A 26,757-nucleotide genomic window follows, 5' to 3' on the forward strand; every position below is an offset into this window, starting at 1 on the left:
TAATCAGTGTTACCACTTCCTTGTGTACCCTAGCAAAATTATACTATGCACATGTAAGCAATAGTAGTTACTGCATCCTTCTTTCCCACAAATGGTGGTGATAGGTAATAACACCCTGCACTACTTCATCCTTTTTTTTTTTTTTACCATTCCCTTTTGGCACTTTTTTTATTAAGATAAAATTCACCCTTTTAAGGTATACAATTCGGTGCTTTATAGTATATTTGTAAGATTGTAACAATCATCACCATTGTCTAATTCCAGAACATTTTTATCACCCCAAAAAGGAACTCCGGTCCCATTAGCAGTCACTCCACATTTCCCCTTCCCCTAATCTTTGTTAACCACTAATATATTTTCTGTCTTTAAAGATTGGCCTATTCTGGACATTTCATATAAATGGAATTATTATACATGGCCTTTTCTTTCAGTTAGCATAATGTTTTCAAGGTTCATTTATGGTGTAGGGTTGCTTTTTATGGCCAGGTAACATTCCATTGTATCACATTGTGACACATGATGCCACATTTTGTTTATCTGTTCATCAGTTGATGGACATTTAGGTTGTTTCCAGTTTTTAACTATTGTTATAAATAATGCTATGGTAAACATTCATGTACAAGTTTTCGTGTGAACATAGGCTTTCAATTCTCTTGCGTATATACCTATCTTGGCGTTTCCAGGAATTGTCAGGTCATACAGAAAGTCCGTGTTTAACTTTTTGAGGAACTGTCAAACTGTTCTCCAAAGCCTCTGTACCATTTTACGTTTTCACCAGCAATGATTGGGGCTTCCAGTTTTCCACAGCCTAGCCAACACTTGTTTTTGTTTGTCTTTTTTATTATAGCTATCCTAGTGGGTATGAAGTAGTATCTTATGATTTTTATTTATATTTCCTTAGTAACCAATGATGTTGAGCATCTTTTCGTGAGCTTACTGGACACTAGTATATCTTCTTGGAGAATGTCTATTCAAATTATATGCCCATTTTTTAATTGGAGTTTTTGCCTTTTATTGCTGCGTTTTATGAGTTTTAAAAATATATTCTGCATACTAGACCCTTATTGGATTTGATTTGCAAATATTTTCTCCAATTCTGTGAGTTGTCTTTCCACTTTCATGATGGAATCATTTTGCAAAACAAAAGCTTTTAGTTTTGATGAAGTCAATGTATCTATTTTTTAGTTTGGATCCTTGTGCTTTAAGTGTCGTATCTAAGAAACTATCAACTAATCTGAGGTCACAAAGATTTACTCATGTTTTCTTCTTTGACTTTTTTGTTTTAGCTTTGATATGTAGGTCTTTGATTTATTTTGAGATAATTTTTTATATCATGTGAGGTCTTGTTACAAAATCATGCTTTTGCATGTGGCTATCCAGTTGTCCTAGCACCATTTGTTTTTTAAAAAAATATTCTTTCACTCGTTTAATTGTCTTGACACCCTTGTTGAAAATCAGTTGATCTTAAATGAATGGGTTTATTTCTGGCCTCTCCATTTATTCTATTGGTCTATATGTCTATCCTTATGCCAGTACCGTACGGTCTTGATTATTGTAGCTTTATAGTAAGTTTTATAATCAGGAAGTGTGAATCCTTCAACTTTACTTTTCTTCTGCAAAATTGTTTTGGCTATTCATATGAATTTTAGGATTGGCTCATCAATTTCTGCCAAAAGGACAACTGTAATTTTGATAGGGATTGTATCAAATCTATAGAATAATTTGGGAAGGATTGCCATCTTAACAATACTAAGTCCTCTGATCCATGAAACTGGGATATCTTTTCCATATATTTAGGTCTTCTTTAATTTCTTTCAATAATGTTTTGTCATTTTAATGTATAAATATTAGTCTTCTTTTGTTATATTTATGCCTAAATATAATATTCTTCTTGGTAGTATTATAAGTAGAATTGTTTTCTAAATTTCATTTTTGAATTATTCATTGCAAGTGTATATAGAAATACAACTGATTTTTGCGTATGTATATATTTTTCTTTTTTCCCAGACAAGTTAGAGAATGTGTATTGATTTTGCATCCTGAAACTTTGCCGAACTTACTAGATCTAAGTTTTTTTTTAGATTCCTTAGGATTTTATATATACAAGATCATGTCATCTAAAAATAGATGGTTTTCTTTCTTTCTAATCTGGAATCCTTTTATTTCTTTTTCCTCCCTAATTTCTCTTTCTTAGAACCTTTAGTACAATGTTGAATAAACGTGGTGAAGAGTGAATATTCCTGTCTTGTTCCCAATCTTGGGGGGAAAGATTTCAGTCTTTCACCTTTAAGTGTGCTATATGCTTTTGATAGATGGCCTTTATCATCTTGAGGAAATTCCCTTCTGTTCCTAGTTTGTTGAGTATTTTTGACATGATATGGTGTCAGATTTTGTCAAATGCTTTTTTGGCATCTGTTGAGGTGACCATGTGGTTTTTGTCCTTTGTTCTATTAATATGGTATAATATCATATTGACTGATTTTTGTATGTGAAATCAACTTTGCATTCCTGGGATAAATCCCACTTTGTCATGGTGTATAATACTTTTTATTTGTTACTATATTATATTTGCTAGTATTTTGTTGAAGATTTTTACATCTCCATTGATAAAGGATGTTAGTCTATAGTGTGTTTGTTTTTGTTTTTGTTTTCTTGTGATTTCTTTGTCTGTTTTTTGGATTAAGGTAATACTAGCCTCATAGAATGAGTTAGGAAGCATTCTCTTCTCATTTATTTTTTAGAAGAATTTGTAAAGGGTAGGTTTTAAAATTCTTTCAATATTTGGTAGCATTCACCAGTGAAGCCATCTGGGCCTGGGCTTCTCATTGTGAGTTTTTTTTATTACTAATTTAACCTCTTTACTTGCTATAGATCAATTTTTTATTTCTTCTTGAGTCAGTTTCAGTAATTTGTGTCTTTCTAGTAATTTGTTCATTTCACCTAGGTTATCTTAATTTGTTGATATACAATTGCTCATAGTATTCCTTTATAATCCTTTTTCATTTCTTAATGCCAGTAGTTCTCCCTCCAATTTCATTCTTTATTTTACTGATTTGAGTCTTTTTTTTTTCTTGGCTAGTCTAGCTTAAAAAGTTTATCAATTTTGTTGATCTTTTCAAAGAACCAACTCTTGGTGTTGTTGATTTTTCTCTATTATTTTTCTGTTCTCTATTTCATTTCATTCATTTATGTTCTAATTTTTATTACTTTCTTCCTTCTGCTTGCTTTGATTTTAGCTTGCTCTTCTGTCTAGTTGCTTCAGGTAAAAGATTAGGTTGCTGTTTTGAGATCTTCTTCTTTAATGTAGGTGATTAAAGCTATAAGTTTCATTCTAAGCACTGATTTTGCTACATCCCATAAATTTTGGTATATTGTGTTTATATTTTTATTTATCTCAAAGTATTTCTAATTTCCCTTGTAATTTCTTCTTTAACACGGCTGTCATTTAGAAGTATGTTGTTTAATTTCTACATATTTATGCATTTCTAAAATTTACCTCTGTTACTAATTTCTAATTTTATTCCATTATGGTAAGAGAACATATTTTTGTCTAATTTCAATGCTTTTAAATTTATGGATACTTGTTTATGGTCTAATATATAGTGTATCCCAGAGAATGCTGCATGTACACATGAGAGGAATATGTATTCTACTGCTGTTGGGTGGAGTGTGTTATAAATGTCTGTTAGGTCTAGTTGATTTATAGAGTTGTTTATGTCTGCTGTTTCCTTGCTGATTTTCTGTCTACTTGTTCTATCCACTTTTGAAAGTGAGATATTGAAGTCTCCAACTATTACTGTTGAATTTTCTATTTCTTCATTTAATTCTGTCAGTTTTTGCCTCACATTTTTTGAAACCCTATAGTTAGGTGCATATGTATTTATAATTGTAGTATCTTCTTGATGGATTGACCTTCTTATCATTATAAGATGTCCTTTTTGTCTCTAGTAACAATTTTAGTCTTAACTCTATTTCGCCCGATATTCTTACAGTCATTCCAGCTCTCTTTAGCTACTTTTCATGGTATATGTTTTTATACTCTTTCACTTTCAACCAACTTGTGTTTTTTAATCTAAAGTTTTTCTCCTATAGGCAGCATATAGTTGGATCATGTGCTTTTAATCCATTCTGCCAATTTCTGCCTTTTAATTCGAATGTTTCATCCATTTACATTTAATGTAATTACTATAAAGTTAGATGTATGCCTGCCATTTTATTTGTTTTCTATTTGTCTTATGTCTTTTTTCCTCTCTTCATCAACTACCTTCTGTTTTGTTAAACAGATAATTTTAACTTTAGATTTATAATTGTTACTCCATGAAGTTCTCTTTTAAATCAGATAGACAGGGAGAAAGACATTTTTCTTAAGTAAACATTCCCTCTATTGATGCAAGTCTTTGGTTAATTTCCAGAGTTCTGAAAAAGTTGATTCTGAATATATTTGCCAGTTTTCTTGTTTCTTTTTGCTTTTTTTTTTTTTTTTTTTTTTGAGAGAGAGAGAGTCTTGCTCTGTCACCCAGGCTGGAGTGCAGTGGCACAATCTCGGCTCACTGCAACCTCCACCACCTGGGTTCAAGCAATTCTCCTGCCTCAGCCTCCTGAATAGCTGGGATTACAGGCATGTACCACCACACCCGGCTCATTTTTGTATTTTTAGTAGAGATGGGGTTTCACCATATTGGCCAGGCTGGTCTCAAGCTCCTGACCTCAGGTGATCCACCTGCCCCAGCCTCCCAAAGTGCTGAGATTACAGGTGTGAGCCACCATGCCCGGCCTTCTTGTTGCTTTTTGGAGGAGAGAATTTTCAAAGGTTCTTACTCTGCCATGTATCAGTTTTAATGTATGAGTTCTTTTATGGCTTCTGAGTTTGGTTCATTCTTTAAAGGGCTCTTTTCTCTCTAAAATTATTTTAACTATTCCTCAACAGTCTTTCAACTATTTTTTAGGCCAACTTTATCAAAATAGTATTTACATATAGGGAAATGCACCCATTTTAGTGATAGGTTTTTGACAAATATATATACCTATGTAATCACTAGCACAATCATGATACAGAACATTTCAACCAAAAAAGTTATTTCAGGTCCGTTTGTCATCATTCCCATTCCATCAATACTCCCAGCTTTGGCACAAAATACTCTCATTATTTTTTTCATTGTCTTTGTGTTATTTCTCCTTTGTCATTTTTGATTTCACTCTTCTTAAGTTGCCTAACAGTGTCTCTTTAATTTCATTTTATTTCAAAGAATCTGTTCTTTTATGTATTAGTTATATTGTTTTTCTCTTTTAAAATTAACTGTTTGAGTAAGATGCTTAATTGTTAAGAGTGTGAATTTTCCTCTAAGCACTTCTTTAACTGAATTCCAAAGGTTCTGATATAAGGAGGTCATCTCACCATGTTGCCTGCATTTGCTTTGCTTTATATTGCATGTGTTTCTTACTCTAAAATTTTGAATGGCAGTATTTTCATCCTAGAAGTTACTTTTACAACTATGACTTTGGTTGGTATTCATAGACTTCCTATCATGATCAATGATGGAATTTTTATATTTCCTCTTCCTCCCCACTCAATTGATTGTTATCTTTCTTAGTATTTTCCTTTGTACTCAAAAGTAAAAATACACTTTTTACTTCTGTCATGTTCTAAAAAGCTCTAAATATATTTAGACCATGGCGAGTTTTTCCAGAGGGTTCTTTTTAGTCTTTATTCTGCCCTTTTTTCTGCCACCTCTCCACTCCCCAGCAGGCAGTCCCTAGTCATTAGTTGATTGGTGGGCAAATTGGAGCCCAGGGCACACCGCTTGTCCTTCTTCCTGAGGTGCTTAAGCTAAGCTTAGGCCCCCTCCAGATGGTGAAAACCTCTTTATGCCTAGCTATTTGCGATTGTAACAAGACTGGGTTACTAAGCATTTCATCCCAATATGGGCAAATTTATACATCCCTCAGTATCTGTAGGGGATTAGTTCTAGAACCCCTGGAGATACCAAAATCCATGGATGCTCAAGTCGCTTTTATAAAATGGTGTAGTATTTGCATATAACCACACATCTCCTCATATATTTTAAATCATCTTTAGATTACTTAAAATACCTAATGCAATATAAATGTTATATAAATAGTTGTTATACTGTATTGTATAGGGAATAATGACAAGGAAAAAGTCTGTACATGTTAAGTACAGACATAACCATTTTTTTCCAATATTTAAAGAAATATCTAATATTTCTTTTTTTCTATATTTTTGATCCACGCTTGCTTAAATCTATGGATACAGAACCCATGGGTATGGAGGAATGGCTATATTTTCAAATTGAACAGTTTCAGAAGAAATTCTGGCAAGTCCTTAAAGGCTCTTTCACCCCCTAGCCTGGACTAGCTTTCATTTATTCTTGACCATGGCCATTCCCTTACCATTCCCTTTTCTCTCCCCTCAGTTCATTTCTCCATGGGGCCCTTCCCAGGCTCCAGAGTTTAGACCAAAGGAAACAGTCCTACCAAATGACCACCTAGTTAAGAGACAGCCAGCTCTGGTAAGACTGATGTCTGTAAAGGTCTTCTGATGCTTGAAAATCCTTTGTCCTGCCAGGGAACAGACTTGGTGTCTATTTCCATTTCTGTCCTTATTCCTATTTCTTTCCAGTCCCATTTCTCACACACCATTTGTCCTGGGTCTCTTTTAACTTATCATTAACTTAACACCACCCCCACCCTATCATATGCTTTCACATCATGTCACATATTCACAAGGTGCAGAGCAGAAAGGAGAAGAGCTTCCTTGACTCAAGCAAATGAATCTATACTTGGAGGCATCATGAGATAAGCAAAAAATACTTTTGAAGAAGACTTTTCAGCGTCCCTTGAATCAAACTGCATTGTAGTGTTCTGACCAGGGAAGGAAACCATTTCCCCACTGACGAGAGACAGGAGATCATACAGCACAAAATTTAGACCAGAGTCTTTTCCGTTCTCAGGCCAAGCAATTAGTCAAACTTGGGCAGTTTCCTTTCCCATTCAGCCATTAAGAGTTTGCACATCATTATTAGGGTTTATTTAGGCCAGTGTGTAAGGGCAGAAGAACCAGTGGGGGAGTGGGGCGCAGGGAGGTCTTCCCCAAGACATCTCAGTCATGTCTGAGCATCACTTTCTCCAGTAAAGTTAGGACATTGGATTAGATCTTAAAGTCCCTGGTTGCTCAGATATCCTAAGGATCCTAGGGCATGAGCTGGCTGGATGGATACACAGAACCCCTAGGGATGGTCCTCATGAGTTTAAAGTGTGATGAGCAGCTTAGCTGGATGGAGTTTGATTGTTAGGTGGATTCTGGGCTGGCCCACACGAGGCCCCTCCACCCTTGTTCCCTCCTGGGAAGATTACAGTGGCATATGTCACAGGCTTGGAGCAGACCAGGACCTTAGGAGGTAGAGGGGGCAATGAGGATGGAGCTGGGAGTGAAGGTTTTCCTGATGGGGAATCAAGAGGTAGGCTGGTGTAGGTGGTATTGTCAAATGAAGGTTCTGAGTCGAGCCTAATGTGTGGTACATCCAAAGGCAATGCACCAGCCGGTCCAGAGTCACTGATGTGGTGGACCACTGAGGAGGGATTCTGTAACAAAAGCAGGTAAATCAGGAATGCCTCCCTCTGCCCCAGAACTCCCTTTGGTGGGAAGCCCAGGACCACAGTAGATCTATCTCTTGAATCCTGAGTATGTCAGAGGGCAAGAGGGCTTCATTGTAAAGATTTTCAAGCCCCAAGTTTCTCCTCAAATCTGGGAGGGTGGGATGCCAAGGGAGACCATTAGTGTCAAGTTTACAGCATTTAGGAAAAGGGTTTGGACCCCAACTAGGTCCCAGTCCTTTCTCCAACCCATCATCCTAGGACCTCTCAGTGAGTGAGATGAATGGAAAGTCTGGGGAATTTGGCTGCGGGCCTGCAGAGGCCTCTTACCATGCCTGAAACTCTGCTGCTCAGGAATCGGCCACAGACAGCAAGCCTGTTCCCTGGCAGGACAGACAACAGCAGCATAGTCTGCTTTCGGGGCTGGCTCAGAGCCCTTCCCTCACTCCCTTCCTTCAGAAGCCTCTGAAACCTCTTCACTACTGCAGACTCACCTTCCCCACTCCCACCACCAAACCTTTACCCCTGCCATCTCCCCAGCCTGCCGTAAATCTCCCCACCTACTTACTGCTTCCAGAGCTCCCTTCAACCCACCTCAGCACTCAGCCTACCTCCTGAGACCCTTTCCCCACCTTCTCCAATGCCTTTCCTCCCATTGCATTGCCCTACCCTTTCTAATTCCTGTCTTTCCGCAGACTGCTCCCATTGAATCTCCTTCCCTCCCCTCCATCCCTCAGCCTTGGGAATTCTAGGATATGGGGGCCTTGAGACTTAAGCCCAGGCAAATCCATTTGTAGGGGGATTGGATCTAGACTCCTGGCCTCATCTGCACAACTGGTTGATACTGGAATGGTAGGGCCAGGCTGAGATAGGAAGATAGCCACCTACCTTGTTTCCTCTTGGCCATCACAGCAAACAGCACCACCGCTGCCACCAGCAGACCTACCAGGAGCACAGCACCCCAGATCAAGGGGATGCTGAGGAACAGAAAGGGATAGACAGGCTTAGACCTGAAGCCCGTGGGGAGCTGCTGGCCAGGAGCCCTGGAGCAGTGACAGAAGGGTTACATTCTTGGTTGGGAGAGGGAGATGAAATAGAATGAGGGGAGCTGACTGAGGTAGGGCAGAAGAGGGACTTATTAAGGTATCCTGGCTAAAGAATCACCAGCAGGAAGGGACCACTGCTGACCCAGGACAGAGAAGTATGTATCTGTCTATCTGTCTGTCTGTCTGTCTGTCTGTCCCGAAGTTCACCAGAGGTGGGAAGAATCATAGGTTTTCCCCTTCGATTTAGTTTGGAGCTCTAAATAAGTCATTGTCTCCACCACCACCCTTCTCCTGGCCTCCCAAATCCAATCTTATCAGTACCTCTTCTCATCCTGGCTGGGTTCCAAAGGGTTGGCACTGCCTGCAGGGTCTGAGAATGCGTTCTCAGCCAGACTGCCAATCTTATAGGTCTCTTCTTCTTCCTCTGTCAGGCCAGGAACGGAGTCAGAAGGAAACATTTACTGAGTGCATGCCCATATGGGCAGCCTTCAATATCCTGTTGAGGTCTGAGGGACTGGAGGAGTGGAGCCAAGGAAGGAGAGGACCCCAGGAAGAAACACAGAAAGGGGAGGCTGGGATGTTCTTTAGGGGCCTGTCACTCCACAGATCAGGAAATGACACTGGCTCTTTATGTCTTTACCTGGTTGTGACTACACCCACTTTTCCCTCTACCAGCAGCTCCCCCCATCTTCCCGCTGCATTTCTTCCCTTTTACCTGCTCTACCCCTCACCCCTCTGGCCTTATCAAGCTGTTCAGTCTGTGTAAAAACACCTACTGGATGATCTGTACCCACCTCTCCTTCCCACCCGAATAGGTTTCTCCAGTTCTCATCCTCAATGGTGACATAGCTCCTGGATCTCATGGGTCTTAAATGGGGCCTCCTCACATACCTGCAACCCTGCAACCCCAGTCCAAGCTCTGCCCTCAGGACTGAAGGAAATCTGGGTGGGCCCTCATGTGATGCAACACTAACCAACTGACCCTTGCTGAGAGGCTTGCTGGGATTCTGAGACTCAGTTTGAGGACAAGGCTTCTGTTACCCATATGATGTGTTTGACTTCTGGCTGCAGGACTTGGGGTTGGTTTCTCTGGGCCTGGAGACTTGTCTTAGGAACCTGGCCAGTCCTTTCAGACTGACTGGAATGGGGCCTTGCCTTGTTCTTGAGAGATTCACCATTCCTACTCCCCATCCTATGCCACACCAGGAACTGGGGTTGCTGTGGCACATGTCCTGCCCTCCTGGTGCCCATTAGGCTGCCTTTGACCACCTTCTCTGAAGCTAAATGCTTGCCTGAGCTGCAAGCCACATCATCTCTGGATGCTATGCGCCACCTGCCTGCCTGAACATCATCTTCCACAGCACCTGCCCCATGGCAGCAGGTCGGGGACCCAGGTCCCTGCCTCCCTGACCCTCCTCCCAGGGAGTCTCATCTTGTCACAATTTGACTTTTAGGGAGTTAGAACCTGAATTTAGTAACTCAGAGTGTCAAGGAATGAGGAGGGCAAAGGATGACAAGGATTAACAATATATTTATAATATAAAACAATAACCAAAGGCTTGAGATGAGAAGGATTCTAATGACAACATAGTCTACCCTCTTATTTAGATGGAAAAAAAACAAGGGAAGGGGCCAGGGGTGGTGGCTCATGCCTGTAATCCCAGCACTTTGGGGGGCCAAGGCGGGCGGATCACTTGAAGTCAGGAGTTCAAGACCAGCCTGGCCAACATGATAAAACCCCGTCTCTACTAAAAATACAAAAATTAGCTGGGCATGGTGGTGGGCACCTGTAGTCCCAGCTACTCAGGAGGCTGAGACTCAAGAATCACTTGAACCTGAGAGGCCAAGGTTGCAGTGAGCCAATAGTGCCACTGCACTCCAGCTTGGGCAACAGAGTGAGACCCTGTCTCAAACAAAACAAAATGAAACAAAATAAAAAACAAGGGAAGGGAAAATGCTCTACTTAATTTTATTATTTGGGGATTGGGCATAAAATACTTGAGAAAAGGAAGACCTAAAGGTGAAAAAATGGCCAGTATCCATAAAAGAAAAGGAGTGGCTGTCTGTGCTTCAGGTAACTGACCATTTTTTAGTTTTAGAACATCCTATCTTTCTTAAAAAAAAACCCGTTTTTAATATTTTAAAATTTTATTTTAACAAATGCTTATATACTAGAAAAGTTATGGGCTGTGGGAATGAAACCTGCAAAAACAGTGTCTTTAATACTGAAAATAGGGTCAAGAATATTGGCTTAAAATATTAATCACATTTTTCCATTTTTAAAACGAAAGGAGTTGAAGTTGTTCAGGAACTGAATGTACCTGCTTGTAGGTGAGACATACTAGATGCCCTGTGAAGACTTATAAAATTAATTAAGGTATGAATTCCATAATTCTTAAGCCGTCAAGCCCACTATTACAGGAATAAAACACTGGAAGCTACAAAAATTAATTCTGGTTTTATACACTCAGATTCAACATTGTTTAAAATATTTCTAATTAAAAAAATAAGTTAGCATCAAGTATGTTGAAAATGCTGGAAGAAGAGGCCAAGTCCCTGGGGTGCGAAGAACATGCCTTCCTGTGGGGAAGCGCAGTAGTGTGGAAGGGGGAAAGGGATGGTTTTCAGCTGATTTATCTCAGACTTCCCACCCAGTTTGGTTTCCGCTCCCTGCAGAGCTGTCAAGAGGATATCTCCTCGGAATGCCTCCTCCCAAGGGGCCCCCACTTCTCAAGAACCCAAGAGCCCTGGCAATAGGTGGGGGTGGGGAGGGTAGGTCCAAGGGGTGGTAGCTGGCCTAGGATAACTCACCTGGGGGCAGTATGTTCAGAGAGACTCTGTGCAAAATCTGGGGCCCCCTGGCCCCATCCACCATGCAGCCATACTCGCCAGCATCCTCTTCCTGCAGGGTAACCATTTCCACCTGCAGCAGGCCCCCACCCAGGTCTGTGAGAAACGTACGCCTGCCCGCTGGAGCTCTGCGATCCACAGCTGAGGACACCAGGGGCTGGCACCCTTCTGGCAAGAACCGGCACCACACCTTCTGAGCCTTGACATCCTGGAGCCTGTAGTGGCACTGCACCAGAATGGAGCTTCCCACGGGTGCCTGCAGCACCTCGGGGAGGCTGCCAACTATGCCCTGACCTAGGGAAGGAAAGGAGGTGAGAATTTGGGGCAGGAGCTGGGAGCACCTCCCAGCCCAGCTGCTGGTATGGGTGTGGCATTCACAATAACACGTTACTCCTGGGCATGGGCTGAGTATATGGGGCCCGGAGCTGCAGCTCCTCCTGAACCTTACCTTCTAGTCCCAGGAGCAGCAGCAAGAGCAGGTTGGGGCCCATGGCTGGGCAGAGAAATGTCAACTCCTGGGCTTGCCTGGGCACTGATGCAGCATTCTCCTGAGGGCAGGAAACATCTGCCTCAGACAGTCACGTGGGGTGGGAGAAAGGAAATGATGGGCACATCCAGGGGTGGGGAAAGGGAGTTCTTCCAAGCCCTGGTTGGCTCAGTGCTCAGGAACTGCCCTGAGGGTAAGGATGGGCAAGACAGGATGAGAAGACCCAAAGAAAGCTAGAAGCCTGCAGGGGCTGGGGCCCAGCTAAGGGGTGAGACGGGAGGATTGTGACAATTGGAGGACAAGAGAGAAAGAGGAAAGATGATCTTCAGGATCTTCCTAATACAGAATCTGAGGGTGCACAGCTGTGAAGGAGGAAGGTAGAGTGCCCTGCACCTCACCCAATGCCATTCTCACTCTCAATTCTTTGGGAATGCCCCACCACCATCCAAGCTTTTAGGAGGTTGTATGCAGTACAACCTCAAACAGGAAGTTTCACCTTGATCCTGTGCCCTGGACTGGGTCTTTCTTCATTTATTGTCCTGGACACTCTAGAACCCTTCCATCTGGATCCACATTCTTCAGTTCTGGGAAACAAATTCTTTCTTTGATAATTACGTGTCCATTTTCTTCTCCCCTTCCATTTTGCTGCAACTCCTTAACTTGTTGATGATTAAATGTTGTGTGTTCATCTCATTTTTATATCTTTTCTCTCTCATTTTCCATCTTTTTGTCTCCTTTGTTCTGCCTTCAAGGAGATTTCCTCATTTTCTTCCATCCTTCTATTTTTGTCTTTTAAAATGTTATTTTTTAATATTTTTAATTTACAAGACAAGATATTCCTTATTCTTTGAGCATTTTTAAATTCTGGCATACTATTTTTATTTCATGAATGCTCTATCTTCTCTGTTGGAAGACAATTCTTCACGAATATTTTCACATTGCTGCATGTTCTAGTCCTTCTGTGCAAAGGGTATTGGCCAAGTTTTGTTGAAGGGTGATTGAATAGCAAACATACCTTGAGTGCAACGTCCAGAGATTTGCTAGCATTCTTCCTCTTCTTCACCGGAGATCTGTTTACATTCCAGAGTAAAGGTTTCTCTCTCTCTCTCTCTCTCTCTTCCAGAGAGGAAGATATACCAGATTCTCTATATAAACTCCAAGTCTCATAATTTGGGGGTTTCTCTCCTGTGATCCAAACTCGTTGCCTGTACAGGAGGTACCTGGCTCTCATTCATGTTGCCCTGTGGAATTGGGCTCGGGGAACTGGGACAAAGTATGAGTAATAAACCTAATAAACTATCTGACCTCAGACACAGGGGAAGCACCAGTGGTCAGAGGGACTACAGCAGCTGGGGATGGGTGGGAGGGGCGTATTGCCCTAATCTGGAGGGTAAAACCTAGAAAAGGGCCTGGAAAGGCCATTCTCCCTCACTCCCGTCTCCTCCCGTCTCACCTCCTTTTTTCCTCTTTTTCCTTCCTTCCTTTGGGAACAAGGGAGTGAGGAATGGGAAACTGGGAGCAGGAGCTTGAGAAAACCAGTTAATGTGTTAAGCTGGGCCTTGTGGAAGTGGGAGATTGGGTGACCAACTTGCCCTTTTTGCTTGGGACTGAGTGGTTTCTTGGGACTCTCTGTGCAAAAACTGAAAAAGCCCTGAACAAACCAGGACGGGTCACCCTAGTTGGTGATGTGCTTACGTCTGTCTTGCCAATGCATATCAGGCTTTCTTTGATTTCCTTATAAGAAAGTTATTTTCATACTAACAAGCCACCCGGGCGTGTTGTGTGAAGAGGTGAACTGTATGCAACACTGGACTAAGTGTTGCATATGGTCCACTGCTGCGTGCTGGGACAGAGGTGACCAGGCAAGATCCTGGCCTTCATGGAGGCATCATGTTGCTGGGCATTAGATGGAGGAAACCAGTGTTTACTGAGGACCTACTATGTGCCAGTCGCCTGGCCAAGGACCTTCACAGTGTTATTTCTTTCCTTTTTTTTTTTCTTTTGAGACAGTCTCACTCTGTCACCCAGGCCGGAGTGCAGTGGCGCAATCTTGGCTCACTGCAACCTTGGCCTCCTGGATTCAAGCAATTCTCTGCCTCCGCCTCCCAAGTAGCTGGGACTAGAGGCATGCACCACATGCCTGAATAATTTTTGTCTTTCTTTTTTTTTTTTTTGTAGAGACAGGGTTTTGCCATGTTGGCCAGGCTGATCTTGAATTCCTGGCCTCAAGTAATCCACCCCCCTCAGCCTCCCAAGGTGCTGGATTACAGGCGTGAGCCACCACGTCCAGCCACAAATGTTATTTCTTTCAACCTCACAAAAACCTTGCAAAGTAGGGGAAGTGGTTGTTTTGTTTATTTATTCTACAAGCGAGGGCACTGGAGTTTAGAGGGATTGAGGAGCTTGCCTAAGGTGTCTTAATAAGGCAGAGTTGAAATTTGAGGCCAAATGGCCTCACTTCCTTTCAGTCCAGAGTGCTCCCAGAGAGTGTGAGGCAGGGGAGCCTGTGGTGATTCCAATCCAGAGGGGAATGTCTCTGACACAGCAGAGAAGGAAAGAGAAAAGGCCAAGCTCCCATGAGGAGGAAAGCCTGATTCTGGGCTGGGGCTGATGGCAGCCACTATCCTGGAGCACGAGGCAGGCTGTGGGGAGCCTCCCAGGCCATTTCATCGGCACTGGTGCCCACAACTGGGGCAGGAGGTAGGTGGAGAAGGTGCAGTTTGGGCTCGGCTCATACTTTGTGCTACCTGTGCCCCAGATCTATAGGAAGGGGGTGCTGCCCCAGGACACAATGAGGAAGTTTAATGTGCCCCTGAGCCAGGGAGGCCATGGGAACACAGGCTGGACAGAATCCCAAGGCTCCAGGGCAGGGAGCCAGTGGAGCAGCTTACACTGGGAGTGGACAAGGCAGGGTTGGGGCACAGCTGGGACCAGGGGAGTGACATGTTGAAGTGAGGCTGGAACATGAGGGCCATGCCAGGGGCTCCATCCTAGTGCTTTAAACCTTAGGTGCCCAAGCACAGGTTAGGTGGCAAGGCAGCCATGTGAGCTATGGCCACAGGGGATCCTGGGCATCCACTTCTCTGGGGCCCAGTCCAGAGAGTCCAAGCATATGGCCGACTCACTTCTTCTTTCCCCTGCAGCTCACCCTCAGGGGAGTCTCCTCCCGGTTTCCGCATGAGTCTTGGCCAGGGTGGTGTGTGTGTTGACGAGAGAGATGGGGTTGCACGAGCTGCCCTGGCTGTTCGCTCAGCCCTGAATACTCACTGTGATGTCCTCATGGCTCACTTCCTGGCCTCCTTCCAGTGTTCCTCAAATGGCACCTTCTGGCTTCTGCATTTAAGATGGTATCATCCCCTGTCCCTCCTGCACACCCATACTCCTAACTCTGCTTGATTTTAATTTTTTCCTCAGCACATTTTGCCTCTAACAGGTGATCAGATTGACTTATTTACTGTGTGCATTGTCTGTCTCCTCTCCTTCCACTAAAGTGACCTCTGTGTGGGCACAACTCTTGCCTCTTTTGTCCACTGTTGTATTCCAGTGTTCAGAATAGTACTCGCCACAGACTGGTTGCTCAAACTAATACTTGTTGAATAAATAAGCAGGAGTAAGTCAGAGGAAAGAGCACCTTGAATGCCAAGTGAAATTTGGATTTCCAGCCTCTACTGGGGATTTTGGGTGGGGATTTTGGATAAGTTCCTTTCCCTTGTTGAGCCTCAGTTTCCCTTCTATATGATGAGGGGCTTGAACCATCAGTTCCCAGTTTGATATGCTGTACATTATCAAGCCCTTGTCATTTCTCCGAAGGGGAAGTGATATGATGAAAACAGAGTTCTAAGGAGATGAATGGATGAGTCTGCCAGGAGTTGACCTTGGTGGGGAGGAACTGAGTCAGCTGGAGGGGGCCTTGGGGCAGGGAGGTCCCATAATCCAGGGGAAGCTGATGGAGAGGGTGAATGCTGGGGAGGAGAGGAGAGGAAGACTGGATGCTAGAGAAACCCCAGAGGAGGAGGCAGAACTTGCCAATCAGATCTAGGAAAGGGAAGAGAGAGAAGAAAAAAACTGACTGGCTGATTGGAGCCTGTGAGAATGGAGGGATGTGGTATCCTATGGTCCTAGGCCTCAAGAAGCAAGATCTCTTATCTTTTTCTCATCCAAATTCATTTTCTTACCCCTGTGGAAGAAAATGAGACTTTCATGACACCAAAACTATCCAGCTAAATATGACAGTCTTGGATTTATTTGTGAGTGTTTAAAATGTCCAATATTCAGAAGTTGTCAGGTGTTCTTACTACCTCCCCACTCCCTCAACCAGTCCCTGCTTCCAGGGTCCAGGAGAAGCAGTGTTCAGGCAGAGTAGTCTCTTGCCAGAGCAGAACAAGGAGTCCTGGTGGCCAAGTGGCAAGTATGCAGGCTGGGCTGGACCCTGATGGGACTTCTCCTGGGCTTTTCCTCCCATCATCTTCCTTCACGTGTCTCTCAGCCCTGCAATAGTCCAGGGACTCATGTGGCCCCTCTCAGCACCGCCTCCCATCCCTGCCCAGTCCACCCTTGATGGCTGTGCTCTCCAAGCCCACCTGGCAGAGTTTGGAGCTGATACCCTGGGTCATGGCCACAGTCCGGTTCACTGGGTGGATGTGTCCCTGGCTTCTGTCCATGCCAGGCTGCAGCCCAGAGGGCGCTGGCTGCTAGAATCTTGATGAGAAAGATGCAGGCCAGGAGGAGAAGGATGGAAGTGGGTGGGAAGGGGATTTCTCCTTCCACGAGGCTCCTTGGAGAGACAAGAGGGCAGATGGGAGCCTTGAGATGGCCTACAGATTAGAATCTTCTCTCAGGGAATGGGGAGAAACAAGGAGCTTCTAGGACCTCAGCACACCCCACCCAGCACCATCCCTGGGATGGGCCTTTTTGGAGCTTTGAGAGCCCATAGTCAAGAGACTTGAGTTCTAGGCATGCTCTGCCACTAACCTGCTGAGTACACTTAAACACACCACCTTCCCTCACTGAGCAGTTTTCTTCTGTATACAATGCTATGCCATGGGTGTTGGTGTGTACACACATGTGGTTATATGAGCAATGTTTAAACACCAGTACACAGGCATGGACCAGTCAGAACTGATTCTGGTCCTACCAATGAAGCAGAGATCTGGGGGTCTTAGCTTTGTACTAAAGTACTAAAACGTTCATTGTTGCTGAATTATGGGGATGTCTGGGGGCTGCCAGGGGAGGGGCGGGAGCTGATATTCAGGAGTCGTAGAGCAGCTGCTCTTTACAAAGCATTATAGAAGTCTTCCAATAAATGAACAACTGACACAGTCACACTAACTAACTTAACATGTAGCAGCTGGTGGAGGGGTGTTTAGATAAGACACATCCAGGGCCCTTCAGGCTCTAGTTGCCTTGCAATTTGTAGTTCAGGATGCCCAGCCCCCACCCCCTGTGGGGCTCTGCAGGGTGGAAGTCTGCCCACGGGTTTTAGGAAAGACCCATCGCTGTACCTGGAGATGCTGTGCTCCACATGGACGTCCTCGAAGCTCTCAGACTCCCCGGGGACCCAGAGATCTCCAGCATCCCGGTGATCCAGGGGGTCTATGGGAGGCAGAGCCATGAGCCTCCAGCCCCTTCCTCCTCGAGGCAGGGGGAGAACCTTGGCAGGAGAACCTTTATGGGTGGGGTGAGGTCCCCTGGGCACTGGTCCTATGTGGATCAAGTCATTACACTCCATAAGCCTCAATTTCCCCACTTATAAAGTGGGCAGTTAGGAACACTTCCTTAATAGCAGGGTTGCCAGGATTCTGTGAGGGCACCACTGTGCAGTATCCAGCACCTCATCGGAGCTCAGTAACTGCAATGCCCCCCTCCTTCTGCACAGGGGCTAAGAAGAGCAAATACAATCATGGATGTACTTGAAAATCCTATCTAAACTGCCAAGCTGTCTACACAAGCTATGGGTTACTTTTATTTTTCTGTCTCCCTCTTGGGAGTTGGCTAAGGGAGTTCACTGCCACCCGCCATCCTTAGAAAAGTGGTGGAGGTGGGGTTTGTGTCTATGACTGGCAGTCTCTCCTGGCCTCCCCACGTCAGGCAAATACTACTCCTGACCTCATTTCCATGGTAAAGAGCCATACTGGGAGAAGGAGTTGGAAAAGAGGAGAGTCAGAAGAGGCCTCTGTAGCCCCAGATTTGTTCTCCTTTGGGGACACAGTTGTGTTCTGGAGACTCAAGCAGAAGGCCTTCCTGGAGGGTGGTACCTGCGCAAAGCTCGGGGGTGGAAAGGAGACACCTTGGCCCACCTATTCACACCTGGAGTGACGATCCCAAGACAGTTCAGTAGCAGGAGGCTTGGAGCACATGTCACACCCTGCCCCCAACACCCCCCCCCCCACAAATGGGAACCTTGTGGGGTCAGCAGGACAGACACCACCCTCTCCATTTACAGATGAGAGAATGGAGGCCCAGAGAAGTGAAGCACATTGCCCAGCACAAGCAGTGTTCCTTTCTAGGGGTGATTTTCTGCACCAGGTTGGTGCTTCACTTACGTTGATAGGGCCATTGGTTGGTTGGTGAGGGAATAAATTAATCTCCTCCTCCTCTTTAAGGACCTCCTATCATGTTCACATGCTAACTGGATGGAAATGGATAAAGCTGTTTGGGCAAGCAGGGCCAAGGCCAGGCTAGTTCACAGAGTGCCTTAATGCAAAGCAGAGAAAGGTGCCCTTCTTGCAGGTGATGCAGCTCTGCACCAGGGAACACAGTCTGGCAAAAGGAATCCGGGCTGGATTTTGGCCCCCTTGTGCAGTGAGCAACCTGCACAACTATCCTTGGTAGCCCTGAGTAGGGAGATGAGACCCATACGATGGGTTTTCCCAGGATCCCTGAGAGCCCAGCGGGTGGTTCTGCACACAGACACCCAAAACATGAGGCCTGGAACAGGGGCAGGCCAGAGAGGCAGCCACTGCCCACTCACCTGCCAGCACCTCCACCAGGACCTTCCTGAGGGTGTCAGCCTCACTGCCATGGAGGCTCTGGCACTGGTAGAGGCCCGCATCATGGGGTTGTAGATTCCGCAGCGTAATGGTGAGAGTGCCACCCAGGGTATCGTCTGTGATGGCTGTGCTCCCATTCCGCCTCCTCAGGAAGGACAGCAGCCACAAGTTGTGCGTGCTGACCACACGCTGGCATGGGCCCTTCTCGCCCAGCTGGCGGCACCAGGCCTTGCGCCTCCCCCAGTGCTTCATGGAGTCATAGGGGCAGGACACCTGCAGGGACTGGCCCGCCACGCCCTGGAACACTGTGGTGTTGTGGGCTCCGGACAGCTCTGGGGAGGAGACATTCATTCACTCCTTCATTTACCAAATATGCATTGAGCACTTGCTCTGTGCAGTGACCTAAACAGACAAAAATCCTGCCCTGAAGGTTCTTATACAAGTTGGGAGCAGGTGGCACAGCATGTGCTTGTGGGAAATTGGGAACCAGGAAACCTGGGACCTGGGTTTGGTTTTCTCACTGTTGCTCTTGCTGGGCCTCCTTGGAGAAGTAACTGACCTTCTCTGGGTCTATTCTGGAGATACTTGGTCTTAAAACCCCCTCCGGTTCTGTTCTGCACATCTCTTTGCCATCATTTGGAACTAGGACCTCTCCTCTTGGCCTGGAGCAGGCTCTCCCTGCCCTGCCACTCTTGCTTGCTCTGCAGCCGCCCACATTGGTACCGACTTTCCTGACCTTTAGCTTCCAGCTTCCCTATTTCTGCGGCTTTGTTCCCCTTTCAGGAAGGACCCGTCTCGGAGATATTTTGGGGGAGACATGAGGCTGCTATTTTGGGAACCCTCCTTAGGGCGGGGGAGATGGGCTTAGAGCACCAGCCTGTTGCTGAGGCAGCCCCCAGAGCCCCCTGCTTTGACTTCTCCTCTCTTAGTCCTCTGTTGCCTGCCATCTTTAACCATTACTGTGACAGAGGCTTGAAAGATAGGACTGGGAAGCTGGTGGCCTGCCTTTTGGAACTAGAGAGACCAGATGGGCAGTGGCCCTCTCCCATCTTACCACCTCCCATCCATGCCTCAGAACCCCACCTTCCCCCCGACCACCATCCAAGAAGCTGCAGGAACAAGACTCCATTTGGCACCATCTCTCCTCTTGCCCAGGTTTGTCCAATGCTCTGGGGGAGCAAAAGGTGCACTTCCCTCAGTGGGAAGAAGCAATTGTGTACAAAAATTTGGTGTGTCAATTCCCTCCAACTCAGTGACGGAAATCTCTAGGCTCCTCACCTCCCATCAAGAGCTGAGGACAAGGGGACCTCCAGAGCAGGGAAGAGAGTGCCCCAAAGATGCAGATGAACATCCTCAGGTTCTTTCCTCCTTTATAACTGTAGGGGCTCATAACTAGTGGCTTATAATTTCAGAGGCTATTACCAGTCCCAGTGCCCCCCAAAGCTTCCCCCAACTGCCAGCTAGTGCCTGGGATGCCACTGTTAGCACTCCTTCCCTTCCAGTGCAACCAGAGTCCACCAGCCCCTTACATGTCCACATGCAGGAAGAGTCTGAGGGTGGGTTTTGATACTGGGGAGGGAAGGAGGGTGTGAAGAATATGGACAGGGTGGGGAGGAGAGGAGTGCAGAACAGGGCACTCAGGCATGCTGAGGACTGCCACCGCCTTCATAATTCACCCCAGGGCCCACCACCCGCTCCCCAACCACATGCTCAAAGTGAGGGAAAGAAGGCATCGCAGGGCACGGAGGGGATCCTACCTGTGACAAAGAGTAAGATGAGCAGCCGGAGAGGCTCCATGCCACCCTTCCCCAGCCAAGGGCAGATGCAGAGTGCCTTGTGCAAGATCTCATCTTTCCCTTGAACTGCAGAAAAGAGAGGATCAGGCATGTCAGGCGCTGCCCACAGGAACTGGGCTCCTGGGGATTAAGCAATAGTCAGGACTGGGGTCTGGAGGCGGTGCAGGGTGGGGGCAGAGGGGAGGAGGAGTCGGCCACTGCAGCCCTGGCAGAAGGAGGCTGAGTCTCTCAGACCTCTGAGAAGCCAGCCCACCCTCCTGCTGGTGCCAGCCAGGATGGCCCCCAGATGGCTGGGGCTGGTAAGGCCCTGCACTGCTCAGTTTTCTTGCAGAGCCTAGCCCAGGGATCACTATCCTCACAGCTGTATTCAGACCCTCCACCAGCTGCAATGCCCGCCGTCTTCTGGTTTCAGCCTTGCAAGAGTTGGAGAACAGCTGTGCCCTTAGAAGCCAGGACCCTCACCCAGCCCCTCTTAGTTCTTCCCCCCAGGGCATCATTCCTGTAGTGTGGCAGCAGTTAAGTACACAGCTCTGGAGCCAGACTTCCTGACTTTCTGGGTGTATAACCACACATCCAAAACCTACCTGTGTCGGTACCCTGATCTATACAGTGGGAATAATGATAGCGCAAAGAGTTATCAGGAGCACCATATGGTTCCTACAGGTAAAGTGCTTTCCAGTAGGGCCTGACACACAGTATTCAACAAATATTAACTATTACCATTATCCTAGTTAGAAGGGAAAAGGGAAATGGGCTGTCCGTAAGACAGAGAATTTTTTCTCCCACCTGGAATTTTCTGTCCAAGTTTAGCCTTCTTGGAACTGTTGGGTGTCTCCTGTGCACACATGCTCACACTGGTGTTTATTTTGTGCACACACGTGCTTGAACTCCTGATCATCCTATCCTACAGGACAGGACAGGATATTTCCCAGAGTTCTGGGGTTAGGGGTGTGTTTTCTACACATACAGGTTCCCATGAAGGGTGATCCAAGGACAGGGACCCACATGTGTAAAGGCACAAAGGTGTGAAATGGCCCAGTGAGTCGGGGATTGGATGGGGGAGGCTTGAGGCAATTCTAGGAGTGGGAAATGGAGTTGTGCTGGGAGTGGCAGAGGAGGCTGGAGAAGCCTACAGGAGCCTGTAGATTATCAGGGTCTACTTTAGTTTCCTGCAAACACTCACTTATTTGTTCTTTTATTCATTTATTTACTCATATTTACTGTGCATCTAACTTATGGACAGGGAATGTGCTTGGAGATGGGGAGTTCATAGTGAGGAGAAGACAGGCCTCCACTCAAAGGGCCAACTGCCCGGCCTTGCCCCAAGGGCCTGGGGGCTGAAGTCTGAGGCTGCCTGAAGATCACTCTGTAGGTACTCTTCTAGGGTCTTTTTCTAAAAGTCAGGTTTATTGGCCCATAATTTACATATACAAAAATTTACCCCTTTCAAATGTCTAGTTGTATTAATGTTAACAAACTCATGCAACTCTGTAACAACCACCACTATCAGCATGTCTACGTAACACAATACCATGATATAGAAAGTTTCATTTAGCTCAAGCGAGAGCCCTTGTGCCCATTTTAGCCAGTCTCTCTCTCCAATCCAGGGCCTGGCAACTGCTGAGCTGACATCTGTTTCTGTAGCTTCCTGCCTTTCCTAAAATGTCATAGACATGGAATTATACAATATGTACCCTCTTGGGTTAGTCTTCATTCACTCATCAGAATAAATTCAGCATGCATGAAGTTGCACTTCTCAAGAATGTATTCCTTCTTATTGCTAAACCATCTTTCATTCTATGGTTGAACCACAAGTAGCATATTCATTCACCCGCTGATGGACATTTGAGTTGTTTCCAGCTTGGGACAATTGTAAATAAAGCCACTATAAACATTCATGTACATATATTTTGTGTGAACATATGTTTCTATTACCCTTGTATAAAATCCTAAGAATGGGACTGCTGGGTCACATGTAAGTGTATGTTTAAGTCTATAAAAGCTGCCGAAGTCTTTTCCAAAGAGGCTGTACCATTTTTACATCCTTGTCAATAGTTAATATTGTCAGGTTTTAAAAAGCCTTTCTAATAGGTCTAAGGTGATGTCTCGTTCAATTTTAACTTGTATTTTTCTAGTGAGTAACAATATTGGACATCTTTTTATTGTTTATTGCCATCTGTACCTTCTTCAGCAAAGTATTAGTTCAAAACTTTTGTCCATTTTTAATTGTTTATTATTATCATTATTATTGAGCTGTGAAAATTCTTTATATTCTGGATAGCAGTCCTTTATCAGATATGTGATTTGCAAATATTTTCTTCTAGTTTGTAACTTTTTTCCTCATTTCCTTAGCAGCATTAGCAGCATCTGCAGCATCTTTTTTTTTTTTTTTTTTTTTTGAGACAGAGTTTTGCTCTTGTCACGCAGGCTGGAGTGCAATGACGAGATCTCAGCTCACTGCAACCTCTGCCTCCCAGGTTCAAGCGATTCTCCTGCCTTAGCCTCCCGAGTAGCTGGGATTACAGGCACCTGCCACCATGCCTGGCTAATGTTTTTGTATTTTTAGTAGAGACAGGGTTTCACCACGTTGGCCAGGCTGGTCTCAAACTCCTGACCTCAGGTGATCTGCCTGGCTCGGTCTCCCAAAGTGCTGGGATTACAGGTGTGAGCCACTGCACCCAGCCTAAATGGATAGATGTTATTGCTGATGAAGTCCAATTCCTTGATTTTTCTTTTTACAATTTGTGCTTTTCTGTGCTCTGTTAAAAAGTTTGCCTACCTCAGAGTCACAAATATTTTCTCCTATGTTTTCCATTGGAAGTTTTATAGTTTCAGGTTTACATTGTGGTCTATGATTCATTTTTCATTAATTTTTGCATGTGGTATAAGATGCACTTTGCAATTTTTTCAACATATGGATGTCCAATTGTACTAGCATAATTTGTGGAGAAGACTTTCTTTTCTTCATTGAATTACCTTAGTATATTTGTTGAAAATCAATTGACATGTAGGTCTAGTTCTGACTGTTCTTTTCCATTGATCTGTATGTCTGTTCTTTCTCCAATATCACACTGTCTTGATAACTTATTGTAGCTTTACGGTAAGTCTTAAAATCAAACAGTGGTTCTTCAAAATGGTTTTGACTCTTCTAGTTACTTTGCTTTGCCATGTAAAATTTAAAATCAGCTTGTGGATTTCTAATCCTCTTCTTCTCACCCCCAAAAATCTGTTGGGCTTTCAGTTGAGATTGCATTGACTCTATGGTTTAGTTTTGGAGGGAAATAGACAACACTGTTGAGTGTTCCAAGCCATGGACACAGTTCAGCTGTCCATTTATTTTTTTCTTCTATGATTTCTCTCATCAGTGTTTTCAGTTTCCAGCATACAAATAGTGCACATATATTGTTAAATTTCTACCTAAATATTTTATGATTTGGGGTGCTATTTTACGTGATTCTAGCTTTCTGTTTCCTAGGCAGAAGCATAACTCATAAGCTCCATAAGTTTTTATCTTACTTTCTGGTCCATTTAAGCTGCATATTGACCCCTTGTCCCCACTCCTTCCCACGTGAGGAAGAGGTCTTTAAACCTCATGGAAAAGCGAAGGCATCAAGAAATCCTTACCAAATACTCACAGCACATGTACATCAAAGGCTCTTCTTTAAGCTTGTGTTAATTTTCCTGTTCCCTCGATCCTCATATTTGAGCACGGGAACAGTTCTGCACCACCCCCGCTCCCAAGCACAGGATTCTTCTTTTCCCTTTGCTAAATTTGAGTTCAGAGATACCTTCCACCTCACATCTGGGCACAGAGTTTATGTCCTTCTGTCATTACATCTAAACTTCATCACTCACCAATGTGTGCATTCATTCATGTGCCAGGCATGGTGTTACAGAACCATGGAGCCTTTGTGTTCCTAGATATGATGGTGACCATTGCTAGGGAAAGCCTCAGAACCAGAAGCATGACTGGACACATGACATGCTCCTGATGTCTGACTTTAACTGAGACCTCACAGCTGCCTGGTCATCCTCTTCAGAACTCCTGGAGGCTAGAGTAGCTGTTCCAAATCACCACTCTCCTCAAACACACACTTTCACTCTCTTCTCCTTTCTCCCTAGGAGTAAATCAAGACGGTCAAGTATAAGCATCCTCACCCTCTTTCAGATCAGATCCTCCATTATCTTCCCATCTGCACCCAGCCAGCTTGAGCAGCCAGGAAAGCACTAGGTGTTGGTCAGGACCATGGCCAGTGCCAGCCCCTGTGCTAGGCTGGGGAGGCATGTGACTGGAACAGCCGACATAGGAACAGGCCTCTCAAAGCTGGAATAACTCCAATTTGATTAGGCTTATCGTCAGCCCAACCTGGGACAGCCCCTGCAAAGCCTTGCCTGAGAACTGGGCTTAAGGGGGTGATTGGTGGTGTCCATTCCACCTTTGGCTGGGGCCACCAAACTACAAACATAAGATCCCACAAACGCCATTCACTAATAAGCAACCACTTAAGACTTCTCTTTCCCAGTTCCTTCTTTGATTCTGTTCTGCTTTTACTTTATCCTACCGTCCTACATCCAAACCCCTGCCTTCAAGTCCCAATCTTTATCCCACCTCTGATCTGGTTCAGATTTGACCCTTCTTCCCATCTTTCTCTTTGTATTTGTTCCATCATCCTCTGACACTTTCAGCTCAGGCAGCTCTTCCATTTTAACACTTCATATTTTCCAAGTTGAAGATCTCGGTTCCTATTCAGGGCCAATGACTCCCCTCTCCAAGCCAGGACATCTCCTGGGGAATGTGTGTGTACATGTGAGTGTGTGATGGCACTGGACTATGTCTCAGGCAGGCAGCAGGCCAGTCTAGCAGTAGCCAATGGGCCCAACTGAAGTGATGCAGGATGTTAGACCAGGGGAAGGGCTGGATGAGAACTCAGGAGATGAGACGAACCCAGGTGCTAAGCCTGGTGCAGACATCACAGGCATCATAGGGCTGAGCTGGAAGCATAGGGAACCTCTCCTGCTTCTTGAATCAATCAGAACTGCTCCAGATTCTGACTGGGGTCAGGAAGGATATCCAGCCTGCACATGAGGGAAAAGTGTAGGCACTGAAGCCTGGGTGGGAAAGAAACTAAAAATACAGAGTAGGGGTTAAATACACAGACTTAGGCTTCTTAGAAATCTCTGCTTAAACCCAGCTCTGTTATTTACTAGTTATGTGGCTTTGGGCAAGTTTCTTAACTCTCAGCCTAGCTTCGCTATCTCGGTATGTAAAGCTATGGCATATTGTTAACTGCAAAAAAAAAAAAAAAAAATTAAAAAAAAAGGTAGCCGGTATTATTTTCCCTCCTGCTCAGTCTATTTCTCCCTGAAATCTTCTTTCCATCCTCCTGCCTCCCTCCATCCCAGATGTCCATTTCCTCTTCCCGGGTGACTGTTCTCTCTACCCTGGATGGTCCCTGGCAACTTGCTTTCTCTCCTAATCCTCTCTTGCAGGGTCTTTGATTTCTCCACTCCCTCCTGTCCACACATTTCTTCTTAAAAAAAGAAAACGTTTCGACCTTTTCACTATGGAGAATTTAAAATATACACAAAAATAGAAGTATAATAAACTCCATCTACCAATAAGCCATCCTCAACCAGTTATCAACTCGTGGCCAATTTTGCTTGGTCCACTCCCCTGTCTCACGTATAATTTTGAAGCAAATCTCATACATTATATTATTTCATCTGTAATGATTTCAGCTAAGAGGCTCTTTTTTAAAACTGAAAATAAAACCTAAGGAATTTCCAATTGTTTTAGTAATGTCATATGTATTTTCCAGGCTTAAAAAAATTAGATCTAAACAAGTCTGCACGTTGCAGTTGGTCAATATGTCTTTTAGGTCAGTTTTATTTTATTTGTTTTTTGTTTTTTCTTTTTTAGACAGAGTCTTGCTCTGTCGCCCAGGCTGGAGTGCAGTGGTGCGATCTCGGCTCAC

General features: G+C 44.8%; 2 protein-coding genes across 4 annotated transcripts; both read right to left on the minus strand.

The window, feature by feature from the left end:
* Positions 1-6,943: 6,943 nt before the first annotated feature.
* Positions 6,944-12,056, minus strand: TREML1 (triggering receptor expressed on myeloid cells like 1). 2 transcript variants are annotated; one of them, XM_003266302.2, is made up of 6 exons: positions 11,959-12,056; positions 11,472-11,804; positions 8,982-9,084; positions 8,503-8,591; positions 7,945-7,997; positions 6,944-7,602 (listed from the first exon to the last, which is right to left on the minus strand). In XM_003266302.2, the coding sequence occupies exons 1-6, from the start codon at positions 11,999-12,001 to the stop codon at positions 7,288-7,290; spliced, it is 936 nt and encodes a 311-aa protein (XP_003266350.1). In that variant the 5' UTR covers positions 12,002-12,056; the 3' UTR covers positions 6,944-7,287. The 2 variants fall into 2 exon arrangements, with proteins under 2 accessions (XP_003266350.1, XP_003266351.1); XM_003266303.2 differs by lacking the exon at positions 7,945-7,997.
* A 4,147-nt stretch (positions 12,057-16,203) lies between these two features.
* TREM2 (triggering receptor expressed on myeloid cells 2) lies at positions 16,204-20,881 on the minus strand. 2 transcript variants are annotated; one of them, XM_003266299.4, is made up of 5 exons: positions 20,744-20,881; positions 18,968-19,318; positions 17,499-17,589; positions 16,578-16,771; positions 16,213-16,485 (listed from the first exon to the last, which is right to left on the minus strand). In XM_003266299.4, the coding sequence occupies exons 1-5, from the start codon at positions 20,871-20,873 to the stop codon at positions 16,469-16,471; spliced, it is 783 nt and encodes a 260-aa protein (XP_003266347.1). In that variant the 5' UTR covers positions 20,874-20,881; the 3' UTR covers positions 16,213-16,468. The 2 variants fall into 2 exon arrangements, with proteins under 2 accessions (XP_003266349.1, XP_003266347.1); XM_003266301.4 differs by lacking the exon at positions 16,578-16,771 and having other exon boundaries at positions 16,204-16,485.
* Between the last annotated feature and the right edge of the window lie 5,876 nt (positions 20,882-26,757).

The sequence above is a fragment of the Nomascus leucogenys genome, chromosome 17 (assembly GCF_006542625.1).
Source record: "Nomascus leucogenys isolate Asia chromosome 17, Asia_NLE_v1, whole genome shotgun sequence".
In the NCBI taxonomy this organism is placed as follows: domain Eukaryota; kingdom Metazoa; phylum Chordata; class Mammalia; order Primates; family Hylobatidae; genus Nomascus; species Nomascus leucogenys.

Coding starts and splice junctions, on each gene's coding strand:
- TREM2 (XM_003266299.4), bottom strand. CDS start 20,873: ATGCCTGATCCTCTCTTTTCTGCAGTTCAAGGGAAAGATGAGATCTTG. Junction 19,319..20,743: donor CATCTTACTCTTTGTCACAG/GTAGGATCCCCT, acceptor TCTCCTCCCCAG/AGCTGTCCGGAGCCCACAAC. Junction 17,590..18,967: donor CCTGGTGGAGGTGCTGGCAG/GTGAGTGGGCAG, acceptor TGCCTCCCATAG/ACCCCCTGGATCACCGGGAT.
- TREML1 (XM_003266302.2), bottom strand. CDS start 12,001: ATGGGCCCCAACCTGCTCTTGCTGCTGCTCCTGGGACTAGAAG. Junction 11,805..11,958: donor GCTGCTCCTGGGACTAGAAG/GTAAGGTTCAGG, acceptor TTCCTTCCCTAG/GTCAGGGCATAGTTGGCAGC. Junction 9,085..11,471: donor TCTGAACATACTGCCCCCAG/GTGAGTTATCCT, acceptor CTGGCCTGACAG/AGGAAGAAGAAGAGACCTAT.